Source organism: Bos grunniens, chromosome X (genome assembly GCF_055505025.1).
Source record: "Bos grunniens cultivar Pamir isolate PY7600 chromosome X, Bosgru_T2T1.0, whole genome shotgun sequence".
Classification (NCBI taxonomy): Eukaryota; Metazoa; Chordata; class Mammalia; order Artiodactyla; family Bovidae; genus Bos; species Bos grunniens.
Window position 1 is genome coordinate 55,347,821 of NC_141194.1, and position 12,759 is coordinate 55,360,579.

Consider the following 12,759-nt stretch of genomic DNA (forward strand, 5'->3'; position numbering starts at 1 on the left):
ACTCATGTTGGGGTAACTCTCCATGGACAGCAAAGAAAACGATGCAAGTTACTTGCTCAAGGACACAATCAGTGGCACAGCTGGGGTTTGAACCCACCCATGCCTCAGGCACTCTTGCTGCCCCGGAGCAGAGCCCTCTAGGGAAGGAGGCATGATTTGAGGCTCCTGGATGTGGACAAATGGGGGAGACTGCACCTCAGAGTGGAGACTGCTGGGGGGAGAGCGTGCTACCTGGCCTTGTCCCCATCTGTACTCCCCTTATACTCCCACCCCTATTTCACATCTGACAACGGAGGACAGTGCTCCAGTCCCACAGCAGGTGTCTTAGAGCTGGACTCTTAACCTAGGACCGCCAAGGGTTCTGGCATCTAGAAAAACGCCCCCCCCCCACCAATCCCCCGCCTCCTCCAGCCTAGGGGGCAGGGTGGGGACACAGCGCTGCATCATTCCCCATGGCACTCTGCGCTCTGGGGCCATTAACCGATGCTTCCCCATCGATTGATCTGCTAAGTGCTGCTGATTCAGACGGGTGGGGGTGGGGGCCCTGGGGGCAGAGGGGGTAGATCTGGGTAGGAAGGGGGGAGTCCAGGAAGGAGGTGGGGAGAATTGGCAAAGCTCCCTGCCACCCCCATTTTCCAGATGACGCGACTGAGGCCCAACCAGCTTTGTAGGAGGCGGAGTCTCCCCAGGGTCCCTCTCAGGCTGTCCTAGGGGAGGGGGCTCTGGGAGCCACAAGGCCCCTCCCTGCCTCTCCCTCCATCTTCCGGCAAGCTCAGAGGGGCGGGGAGAGAGAGCCAGAGGAAGTGGAGAACTCGGAGCAGCTCTGCAGAGGGGGGCAGGAGCTCCGGTGTTTGATACCCCCAGCCCCACCGCTGTTGCTGCTGCTGCAACGGGGACATAGGTGAGGACGGCCCTTGGGGAAGGGGGAGGGGGCCACCAACAGTGTTGTCCTTGTCCTTGCCTGATCCAGCCCCCATGCCCTAGCCCACCCTGGGACAGTCCCAAGGGTCCCGCTGGACCGTGTCCTTCCACAGCCTGCTTCCAGGGACCCAGCCCCCTCCTCCTGCCTGTGCTGCCTTCTCCTCTCCCAGGCCTGGCCGTGGCTGCTTCTCGTCTTCCTCCACCAGCTGCCAATGCCGCTTTTGCCGATGCCCAGCACACACCGCCAGCCCCTCGGGGTGTGGTTTCCCTAGACCAGCCCCCAGCGGTAGGACGCAGCCTGATCCTAGCCTTCCCTGTGGGCCTCCTGCAAGGCCCAACAGCCCCCTTCCTGAGACACACCCAACTTCCTTTCAACATCCCACCCCGTTCTCTAGTCCCTTTGGAGGGGGACCCCCCCCTTCCTCTTCCTTTTAGCCTTTTTTGATTCCCTGGGAGCTCTGGGGCTGTGCCCAACTTCCTTCCAATTGAGTCCCAGCCCTGAGGGGTTTCCCAGGTCCCTTCCCTCCCCCCGGAACTCTTGACAGCGTGGACCAGGCTTTCTCAGCCACACCAGATACTCTTCTCTCTCAGACACATCAGCCTTTGCAAAATAACCTGGCCTCATATCTCACCTTTTAGATACCCCACTCCCTTCTCCAGCCCTGCTAGGGTCCCTACCTCTCCTTCCTTCCCTAGAACTCTTGTAGTGTGGACACACCACCCGCAGGCTGTTCTTGGTAGCTCTAGGCACTCAAGACACCTCTCAGCCTCTTTACAACTTCCTGGCTCTGTAGTCACCCCTTAGATGCACCAACCCCTTTTCTAGATCCACGAGGGGGCTCCAGTCCCCTTATCTTCTCCCCAGAAGTCTTGAGAGTTTGGACAGCCCTCCTCAACTCTCTCAGACCCTCTACAATCCCCTTCCAGACACTCTCAGCCTCTTGCAAACACCTCTGATTCTGTTTCTACCCCTCTGGATGCCCCAATTCTCTCTCCAAGCCCACTAAGTGGTTCCAGGTCCCTCTTCCTTCCCTCAGAATTCTTGAGAGTATGGACCACTCCCCAGTATTTCCTGCTCCTTCCTAGACACCCCCAGATATCTCTCAGAATCCTTTAGAGCTGTCTCAGTCTCTCTGAACCCTCCCTCAGATCCTTGGCATCTGTAGATGCCCCCCTTTCTTCTCCTTTCCATGTTCCCTAGCCCCTTCTTACCCCCTCAAGACAACCCCCTGGTCCCTCTAAGACCCTCTACATCCCCCCCAAGCCCTTGCCCGTCTCTCTATCTCTAGTTCCTCCTCCTGGTTCCTCTTGGCCTCTCTAGACACCCCCCAGTTTCCTTGTGCGAGTGGCCCAGGGCCTCTCCAGGCTTCCACCATCCTGGAGACAGCCACATTTTCCTAAAGGCTTCCCCCCAAGTCTCCGCGGGCCTGGGGCGCGGCAGGATGGCGGCAGGCGTGGCCACCTGGCTGCCTTTCGCACGGGCAGCTGCTGTGGGCTGGTTGCCCCTGGCCCAGCAGCCCCTGCCCCCGGCGCCGGGGGTGAAGGCATCTCGAGGGGATGAGGTTCTGGTGGTGAATGTGAGCGGTCGGCGCTTTGAGACCTGGAAGAACACGCTGGACCGCTACCCAGACACTCTGCTGGGCAGTTCAGAGAAGGAATTCTTCTACAATGCCGACTCAGGCGAGTACTTCTTTGATCGCGACCCGGACATGTTCCGGCACGTGCTGAATTTCTACCGCACTGGCCGGCTGCACTGCCCGCGGCAGGAGTGCATCCAGGCCTTCGACGAAGAGTTGGCTTTCTATGGCCTGGTGCCTGAGCTCGTGGGCGACTGCTGCCTCGAAGAGTACCGGGACCGCAAGAAGGAGAACGCCGAGCGCCTAGCAGAGGACGAGGAGGCCGAGCAGGCCGGGGACGGCCCAACGCTGCCGGCTGGCAGCTCCCTGAGGCAGCGGCTCTGGCGGGCCTTCGAGAACCCGCATACAAGCACCGCGGCCCTCGTGTTCTACTACGTGACCGGCTTTTTCATCGCCGTGTCGGTCATTGCCAACGTGGTGGAGACCATTCCATGCCGTAGCCCTACACGGCGGCCACCAAGGGAGCAGCCCTGTGGCGACCGCTTCCCACTGGCCTTCTTCTGCATGGACACGGCCTGTGTACTCATATTTACCGGTGAATACCTCCTGCGGCTGTTTGCTGCCCCTAGCCGTTGCCGCTTCCTGCGGAGTGTGATGAGCCTCATTGACGTGGTGGCCATCCTGCCCTACTACATTGGGCTCTTCATGCCCAAGAACGAGGATGTCTCAGGCGCCTTTGTCACCCTGCGGGTGTTCCGGGTATTCCGCATCTTCAAGTTCTCCAGGCACTCACAGGGCTTGCGGATTCTGGGCTACACACTCAAGAGCTGTGCCTCTGAGCTGGGCTTTCTCCTCTTTTCCCTTACCATGGCCATCATCATATTCGCCACTGTTATGTTTTATGCTGAGAAGGGCACAAACAAGACCAACTTTACTAGCATCCCCGCGGCCTTCTGGTATACCATTGTCACCATGACCACACTTGGGTGAGTGCAGACCCTGTGTGGGGAGCTGCCCGGTCAATCAATTATACTCACCTTTTCTGTAAAATTAAAAAAGGTTAGATCAATGTTCTCTATCTCTATTTGAGCTCCAATCTGTCATCTGTAAAATTGAGGGAGTTGGATTAATCTCCAAATCCCTTCCACCTCTGACAATGCCTTTATTTTCCCTGTCAGGAGACTTGGATTCCAGGATGGTCTTAGCTGCACTGTTTCTGTTGACATTTCCCCGCCTGAGCCAGTTTTCCCCTCTGCAAAATGAGAAATGATAACCCCTTCAACATCCAAATGGGCTTCCCTGGTGGCTCAGTTGGTAAAACATCTGCCTGCAACATGAGAGACCTGGGTTTGATCCCTGGGTCGGGAAGATCCCCTGGAAAAAGAAATGGCAACCCCCTCCAGTACTCTTGCCTGGAAAATCCCATGGACAGAGGAGCCTAGTGGGCTACAGTCCATGGGGTTGCAAAGAGTCAGACATGACTGAGCCACTTCACTTTCTTTCTTTCACCATCCAGGGTGGATTCAGTCACATTGTGAAAATTCTCATCATGTTTCTGGTGCAGGATAAATAGAAATTAGCTTTCTAGCACCCTCTTTTCCATCTTGAGGGCCCATGTCTCCCAACTCTTAGATTCATCAGCTGTGTGGGGCAGTACCTTTGTGGCTTGGTAATTCCTTGATGTTTCCCCAGAACAAGATATTTTCAGTGTTATTTTTTTTTAGTCCTTGAGAGGAAATGGGCTAAAAGCATCAGATGAAATCATCAAACTTATTTTGTTCTTAAAGACTTTGTCTAGGCCAGATACTGTGATCCTTTTCTAAATCTCTATCACTGGGATTAGGTAGGCAGTCCCTGCTTGGTATCTGTTGAGTGAATACATTAGGATTACTCAGTACCTTAGTAGAGGTACAAAAAATTTATTTGAGGTTTCTAAGAAAAATTCTAGTTGGGGGTTCATGATTATATCGACAAATACTGAGCACTGAGAACAGGTTGGAACTGAGTATTTTGATATCTTTTTGTCCTATTCAGTCTTCACAACAACCCGGAGAGGGTGTCTCATAGTTGAGGACATAGTCTGAGATGACACATCACAGAGCCAGAATGGTCAAGTTGGAGAGACTTTTAAATGAGTCAAAGGAAAGAAATAAGAAAGAAGTATCCTGGGAGTGGGGGAGCTTGTGGGGGGGTGGGGGCAGGCACAGCCGGAGCAAAGGCCTAGAGGCTGAAGACTGCAGAGGCTGTGTTTCTGTGGAGCGGATCTGGTTCTGTGGTTAGAACAAAAGTACACTGTGTGATCTTGAGCAAATCAGTTATGGAACCTCTCTGAGCCTCACCCCCCCACCCCCAACCAAACAAGTTGGTAAGATTGGCTCTGCTCCATCTCCATCGGAGGGAGAGGGACCTGGTATGGAGAAACAGAGGGAGAAGTTTCAAGGCTCCCCCCTATTTTTTTCATATGAGGACAGTTTCAAGGTTTCCCCTGAGGGAATAAGAAGGGATCCTACCTAGAGAAGGTAAGACACACGGGAGCAACACCAACAGAGAACTGCTCCTAGGACTCAGAGCCCTTTAGCTGACTTGTGGTGGTGGGACTCTTTGTCGAGGCTATATTTACTGCCTGTGACTTCCTCCTACTCCCCTATTCCAGGTATTAATAGATTTCTAGCTGACTTAAATGCCCAGTGCACAGCTTGGATGGGAGCAGCAGACAGTAGGGGCTGAGGGCCCATTTCTCACTTGACCCCTACTGGTGGCCAGGGAGGTCATTCCCTACAGTTTGCAGAGCAAGAAAGAGTTTGAGTACCTGGCTAGGGTCGCAGAGTGAGTCAGGTTGAATGGGATGCGGTGGGGGACTGAGGGGTGGGTGGGCATATTTCTTGACCTTGGCTTACCTCCCCTGGCCCCAGCTATGGAGATATGGTGCCCAGCACCATTGCTGGCAAGATTTTTGGATCCATCTGCTCACTCAGTGGCGTCTTGGTCATTGCCCTGCCTGTGCCAGTCATTGTGTCCAACTTTAGCCGCATCTACCACCAGAACCAGCGTGCTGACAAGCGCCGAGCACAGCAGGTAACTGCACCTTCCACCTGAGTACCTACTATTCCCCACACCCCAAGCCAGTCTCCTTTTGTTTGCCCACCTGATCTTTTCTCCTCCTCTCTCTGTAGAAGGTGCGCCTGGCAAGGATTCGGTTGGCAAAGAGTGGTACCACCAATGCCTTCCTGCAGTACAAGCAGAATGGGAGCCTTGAGGTGGATAGGGGCTCAGATTGGGGTGAGAGGTGAGCAGCGACAGGAGGTGGAAGGGGCTGACCCTATCCCTCTGCTCTATCCACTCTAGGACAGTGGCGGTGGGGAGGAGCAGGCACTGTGTGTCAGGAACCGCTCTGCTTTCGAGCAGCAACATCATCACTTGCTGCATTGTCTAGAGAAGACGACGGTGAGGCCTAATGAGAGGTGGTATGGCAGAATGAAGGGGGTCCCTTTTCCACCAAGCTAGCTCCCTCCTGGAATGAGAGGCTCACTACTAACTGTAGAAATCAAACAGGGCTTCCTGGAAGAGGCCCCAGTAGAGCTGAGTCTTGAAGGGTGGGCAGGGGAAGGGAAGAGAGAGCAACTGACAGAAAGGAATGGCCTGAGCAAGGGCCTGGGGGTGAGGTAAGTGTGTGGTGCCTTGTGATCATGCCTCCATTCTGCCCACAGTGCCATGAGTTCACGGACGAGCTAACCTTCAGCGAGGCCCTGGGTGCTGTCTCGCTGGGTAGTCGCACCAGCCGCAGCACTTCCGTGTCCTCCCAGCCAGTGGGAGCTGGCAGCCTGCTATCTTCTTGCTGCCCCCGCAGGGCCAAGCGTCGTGCCATCCGCCTTGCCAACTCCACTGCCTCGGTCAGCCGTGGTAGCATGCAGGAGCTGGACACACTGGCAGGGCTGCGGAGGAGCCCTGCCCCTCAGAGGTGAGGACCCCTACCTGCTGCACCCCCCTTTCCCCAGGGAAGCTCAGAGCTTGGACCACAGGGTCTGAGATTTCATGACTCCAGATCTCACCAGTCGAGCTCAAATCCAAACTCCTCCATGCTGGAAGTTTGCTTATCTTGTTTGGAACGCCTCATTTTTCATTTGTACTTTCAACAAACATTTATTGAGCACCTACTGTATGCTAGGTATAGTTTGGGGCATTCTGGAGTTCATTTTAGTTTAGGAGTTTAGTTCAATTTAGGAGGTGAATAGAACAGACAGAAATCCTGACATTATGGAACTTATATTCTAGTGGGATGAGACAGTTAAAAAACAAAAACACAGATGGTGCAGTGTGTTTTATTTATTTGTTTTTGGCTGCACTGTGTCTTCATTGCTGCGCTCCGGCTTTCTCTAGTTGCAGTGAGCAGGAGACTACTCTTCATTGTGGTGTTCAGGCTCCTCATTGTGGTGGCTTCTCTTGTTGTGGAGCACAGTCTTTTAGGCACGCGGGCTTCAGTAGTTGCAGCACATGGGCTCAGCAGTTGCGGCGTGTGGGCTCCAGGGTGTGTGGGCTTCCATAGTTGCAGCACACAGCTTCAGCAGTTGTGGCACATGGGCTTAGTTGCTCCACAGCATGTGGAATCTTCCCGGACCAGGGATTGAACCTCTGTCCCCTGTATTGGCAGGTGGATTCTTATCCACGATGCAGTATGTTATGTGCCAAGGAGAAAAATAAATCAGGGATGGGGGATAGACAGTGTAGAACAGGGTGTGATGCAGTTTTAATAGTGTGGTTGGGGAAGGTTTTGCTGAGGTGACATTGGGAGTTGAGACCTGAAGGAAGAGAAGGAATGAGCCATGTGGATATTTAGAGAGAGCTTTCCAGGTAGAGCAAGTAGCCTATGCAAAGACCACGAGGCAGGAATGGGTCTGCAGGTTAGAGGCACAGCCAGGAAGCTTCTGCATGTAGAGTGGAGTGAGAGAAGGGAAGAGTGGGAGGAGGTAAAATCAGAAAGGAATAGGGACCAGATTGTGTCATCTTCCTGTGGACTGTTGTGAAGACTCTGACACTGTAAGGAGTAACCACGATAGAGAACACTTTTATGTGTGTGCTCATTGTGTTCCAGACACTATTCTGAGCACTATGCACCATTTATTATCTTATTTAATCCCCACAACAACTCTCTGAGGTAGGAAATATTATTTCCATGCTCCAGATGAGAGAAGACAGGTTTAGAGTGGTTAAAGTGGGGTTAGGACTGTTTGAATCCAGAGCACTCACTTGGCACCACCATAATTGAGGGTGCAGGGGAAGCACTGAGCTCAGGGCCAGGGACCCAACAGGCACTCAGTAAATGTCATGATTGCTGTGGCAAGTATTACGATGACTTTTTAAGAACCTTCCATATTCCCACCCTTATCCACAGCCGCTCAAGCCTCAATGCCAAGCCCCATGACAGCCTTGACTTGACCTGCGACAGCCGGGACTTCGTGGCTGCCATCATCAGTATCCCCACCCCTCCTGCCAACACCCCAGATGAGAGCCAACCTTCCTCCCCTGGCGGTGGTGGTGGTGGGGCCAGCAGCACCCTCAGGAACTCCAGCCTGGGTACCCCTTGCCTCCTTCCCGAGACTGTCAAGATCTCTTCCCTATGACAGGCAGGCCTGCCCATCCAGAGTGCCCTCCCAATTCTTGGGGACTCCTTTCCAAAGCCATATTTTGGGAAGGTAGAGAAGGGCAGGCCTGGGGACCCCTTCTGCCCCCCACTGAGAACTATGCAATGGAGTTTCATGGAATGGCCTACCTGGTGGGGAAATAGCCAGGGAATGGAAAACTTCCCCTACCCCAGACAGTTTTCCTTGTGGGAGCTGAAGTGCTGGGCTTCCTCAGACCCTCAACCTCCTTGCCCCAGCACACTGGGACTGGCCCCTCTACCCAAGCTGGCCTCCTGCATGCTCCTCCCCTCCCCAGTTCTGACACAAGAAGGAGAGGTGAGACTTCCTCTTCTCTCTGGCTGAGCTATGGAGGTTTGGGGATTCAGAGAAGAGAACTCTCACTGATGATGTGGCCTCTAGAAGAAGACCCCACTCTCCACCAGGCCCAACAACTCCCAAATTCTGAAGCTTGGAATGCAACCACAGGTTTAATGGGCTGTGGTCTCAGCAGTGACCTGCCACCCCTAAACGTTGGCTGAGGGGTTAGGCTGCCTTTCCCCAAACACACAGATAGCACAAACACCACTCCCCTTCCCTGGCTGCTGGAAATGGGTCCCCACAACCCTGTCCTCCACTGGGCCGCCAGCAAACTCTAGCAATAGCAGCTGCTGCCGTGACATTATGCAAAGCCTCTGCCCAGTTTGCTGCAGCATTTACATCTGCCCTAATCATAGGGGCCACCTCTAACTATGCCTCCTTCTCTCTTTGGTTTACCTCCTTCCTGGGTTGGGCTGGAGTCTGGACTGGCTGAGATAAAAGTCTGGCAGCCAGCAAGAACTGGGCTGTGTTTAGAGATCATGGGCTGACTCCATGTTCTTGGGCAGGAGTCCAGAAGCGTCAGGGACTAAGGCCCAGCTTATTCCTGAACTCTAGGAGTTGTAGGTGGCAGAAGAAACTTCTTGATCTCCTTCTCCAACCTCACAATGCCTTTTCACATATTCCTCTCTCTTCTCCCTCTTGGGTCACCTTCCAGAACTCTCTGTCTGCTCTCAGGCTGAAATCTGGCATCATCTCAGGTTCCCTGTCCCCAGCACTGTCCCTGTGGAGTTGGTGGCTGACAAAGATGTAGTTTCCATCAGTCAATAAAACCTGAGAGGAGAGATGAGGATGAGCACCTCCTGGCTCTGTGGATTTGGGGCTGGGTTGGACTGGGGGTTGAAAATACTCCAATTTCAATTCCTTTTAACTAGTAGAAGGGCTGTTGTGGGAAAAGTTATGGGAGGTGGATGGTTGCTGGTGTATTTTAGAAGACGGGAATCTAGGAGAAATGGAAGAGGGTGCTTAGGAGAGGTAAATCTACAGCCAGTGAGATAGACTAGGAGATCCTGAGACATGCCCCATGAACATAATTTGCTCCAGCCCCCTCACTCACAGATAGAGAAACTGAGAACCAAGGCAGCACACACTTGCTTAGAGGAGACTTAAAACTAGGCTTCCTGACAGCAAACAGCTCTGAATTAAACCCCGATGAAAAGCATCTCTCGATTTGGCGAATTCCACTTCCTTGTGGATGTCCCCTACCTTTATTCTCTCTTTTGGGCCACTGGATATTCTAGACTAGTGTAACTGAGCTCTGTGGAGCACCGAAAAGACAGCCCTTGGATTCAGGGTGACATGAGTTCCAGTCCCTGGGTTAGAGGATCACTTATCTTCTCTTGCCTCAAGTTGCTAATCTGTGAAATAGAGATAATCATTCACTTATGCACCAAATATTTATTAACTGCATATCACGTCCTAGCCCTGCTGCTGCTGCTGCTGCTAAGTCGCTTCAGTCGTGTCCGACTCTGTGCGACCCAATGGATGGCAGCCCACCAGGCTCCCCTGTCCCTGGGATTCTCCAGGCAAGAACACTGGAGTGGGTTGCCATTTCCTTCTCCAATGCATGAAAGTGAAAATTGAAAAGTGAAAGTGAAGTCGCTCAGTCGTGTCCAACTCTTCACGACCCCATGGACTGCAGCCTACCAGCCTCCTCTGTACATGGGATTTTCCTGGCAAGAGTACTGGAGTGGGGTGCCATTGCCTTCTCCGTGTCCTAGCCCTAGGTGTACAAAAATGGGCAAAGTAGACATCTCTGATCTACAGGAATGAGTGTGGAAGGCAATTAAGCAATTACAACATAGTGTAGTAGAACCAAGATTAATGGATGGCAGGAGAATCTAACCTGGCGGAACAATGAATTGGAATTGGCCAGGCAAAAGACCAAAGAGTGGAACGTTTTAGGCAGAGGGAACAGCATGTTCAATGACCTGGAGGTTAGAGCACCAGCTCAGGACCTTGGGAAACTGAAGTGGTTCAGCACAGCTGGTGAGGAGAGTGTGAGGCTGTGATGAAGGTGAGGATGTAGGCCAGATAACAAAACGCCTTTGAAGCTATGATACAGATGTGGACTTCATCCTAAGGATAATGGGGACCCCTGAAGGCTTATAAACAGGAAAGTCATCCTGAGGTTTGTTTTTCAGAAGGATTATTCTGACTGTGGGGAGTGGATTACAGAGAACCAGTCTTGGAGAGAGGAAAAACAGTGATGAGGCTTTTTGCAGTTGTCCAGCTGGCAGATGATAGTGGTTTAGACCAGGTAGGTGGCAGCAAGAGTTAGAAAGTCAAGAGATTGCAGAGACAGGATTGGCAAAACTTGGGGTTGACAGGTATGTGGGATTTGAGGAAGAGGAAACAGGGTTAACTCCCAGGTTTCTGTCTTGGGCAAAGACTAGAGGAGGGTGCCATTCATTCATTGGCAAAAGGAACCTCAAAGCTGTTGAGCACACAGTGACAGGCACATAGTACTTGGTGAAGGTTGACTACAATTATTATCATAAGTTCACTTCCAGATGTATAGTGCTGGACAAATATTGAGTAGGGAGTGGGATATATGGGTAAGTGAGATGGTCATGAGAAGATTCAGTGTGATAATTTGCATAGGCATTTGGCACAGTGCCCTAAACACAAACAGCTCAGTAGACGTGAGTCTTCTCCAATTTAGTCTCATAAGCAGAAAATACCATTATAGTCTATTTATTACTGACACCTTTTAGGGAAGACCTTTAACTAGGATTGGCATCTGAAGGGAGAAGGTTAGGTGGCACTGAGAAGAGTTATATGATGGCCTGTTATATGGCTTGGCTCCTAAGACTGGCAAGGAGCCCTCACCTCACAACACTTTCTTCGTTCATGAGCTCAACTCACCCCCATAACTATTCGAGGTAGTCTGGGTAGGCATTATCATTCCTGTTTCACACATGGGTAACCTCAAATTTGAGACACTGGCTTCCTCAAGGTCATACAGTGGTAATGGTCCACGTGTGCCTGGAACTGAGGTCTTCCTGACTCAAAAGCTTGGGGTCCTTTCCATTGCATCACAGTACAGACTAATTTAGTGATGTGCCAGGCATAGCACCAGACCCTTTGCAAGGATTAACCTTTGATCCTTAAATTGGGATTATCATTGCCATTTACAGAGAAGTAGAAACTAAGGATAGGGTGGGTATTAAATGACTTGTCAGAGATCACTCAGATAGAAGAGGCACAGCTAGGATTAGCTTGTAGTTCTCCATCCGTTCAGTAGCAGGAATTTTACCAACTTTACTGCTAGACGCTGGTGACCGAGCTGGTTTATAAACATTGCTCGATTCAGGTAAACAGTTTCAGAGGAGGGGGAAAAAAAGAAAAAAAATTATGTGCCGCGCCTGCGCGCTAGCCACAGAGGCGGGGAGGTCAACGCGAGGGCGAGTGTACGCGGATGCCAGAAAGGGCGTGTCTGCTTTCCAAACACCCACTTGTCCCCACGATGCATGTCTGTCCCAAGGTTGGCCCGTCCGACTTGAGTGGTGGCATCTCTTAACCAATCACCGCGGAACTCGGCCTGTTGCCAGGGTGAAGCGGCGCCCGCCTCTCCACCGGATGTGAATTTGTAGGTGGGTGGAACCGGAATTGACGCTTCAGGGGCTAGCTAAGCCCTGGGAGTGTTGATATTTTTGCAGTCAGTCCGGCTGACTTCGGCCAATTTAAAAGCCTGGAAGGGAGGCGACTTTAAACTTGTGCGTGGGGCAAGCCACGCTATTCTGTCGCAGTGCCCCTGCCTGCGAGTCAGAGCCTCGGGGGAAGAAGAGCCGGACGGAACCAGCGAAGGGAAAGGCAAGGAACAAGGGTGCCGACTTTGGCTGAAATCTGAGACGGAGGGCAGGGGAGGGCGACGTCTGCTTCTGATTGGCCCGTGGTCATCATCGAACACCCACGCAACCGCTTCGATTGGTTGGTGCTCGCAATTGTTGTGGCGGCAGCGAAGATTTTGCCCACGTACTTCCGAACAAGAGGCGGGGCTGTGCCCCGGCGCGCCTGCGCAACGTTCCAGGCCCCACCCGGTAGTTCAAGAACCTGCGAGGGGGCGGGGCGAAGAGGTGCTTGTTTTGGTTCTGTTTCCTTTGAAGCCGTAGGCCGGAACGAGCGTAGCAATAAAGTTGTTGGACTTGGAGAGGCTACGACAAGCTCGCCGAGGTGCCTTAATCTTGGACTTCATATCCGAGTTCTCCTGCTGCGTGACCCGCGTTCTTCCGACGGTTCGAGAACCGGTGCCGCGCTCTCTTTAT

At 52.6% G+C, this 12,759-nt stretch overlaps 1 protein-coding gene across 3 annotated transcripts; it reads left to right on the forward strand.

Moving 5' to 3' along the window:
• The first annotated feature begins 692 nt into the window (after positions 1-692).
• On the forward strand, positions 693-9,290 carry KCND1 (potassium voltage-gated channel subfamily D member 1). Of its 3 annotated transcripts, none has more exons than XM_086387798.1 (7): positions 693-901; positions 2,243-3,484; positions 5,411-5,573; positions 5,672-5,755; positions 5,844-5,942; positions 6,206-6,456; positions 7,888-9,290. In XM_086387798.1, exons 2-7 carry the CDS (start codon positions 2,364-2,366, stop codon positions 8,114-8,116), a joined length of 1,947 nt encoding a protein of 648 aa, XP_086243924.1. In that variant the 5' UTR covers positions 693-901; positions 2,243-2,363; the 3' UTR covers positions 8,117-9,290. The 3 variants fall into 3 exon arrangements, with proteins under 3 accessions (XP_086243924.1, XP_086243923.1, XP_086243925.1); XM_086387797.1 differs by having other exon boundaries at positions 777-901; positions 2,325-3,484; XM_086387799.1 differs by having other exon boundaries at positions 794-901; positions 2,407-3,484.
• Positions 9,291-12,759: the final 3,469 nt, after the last annotated feature.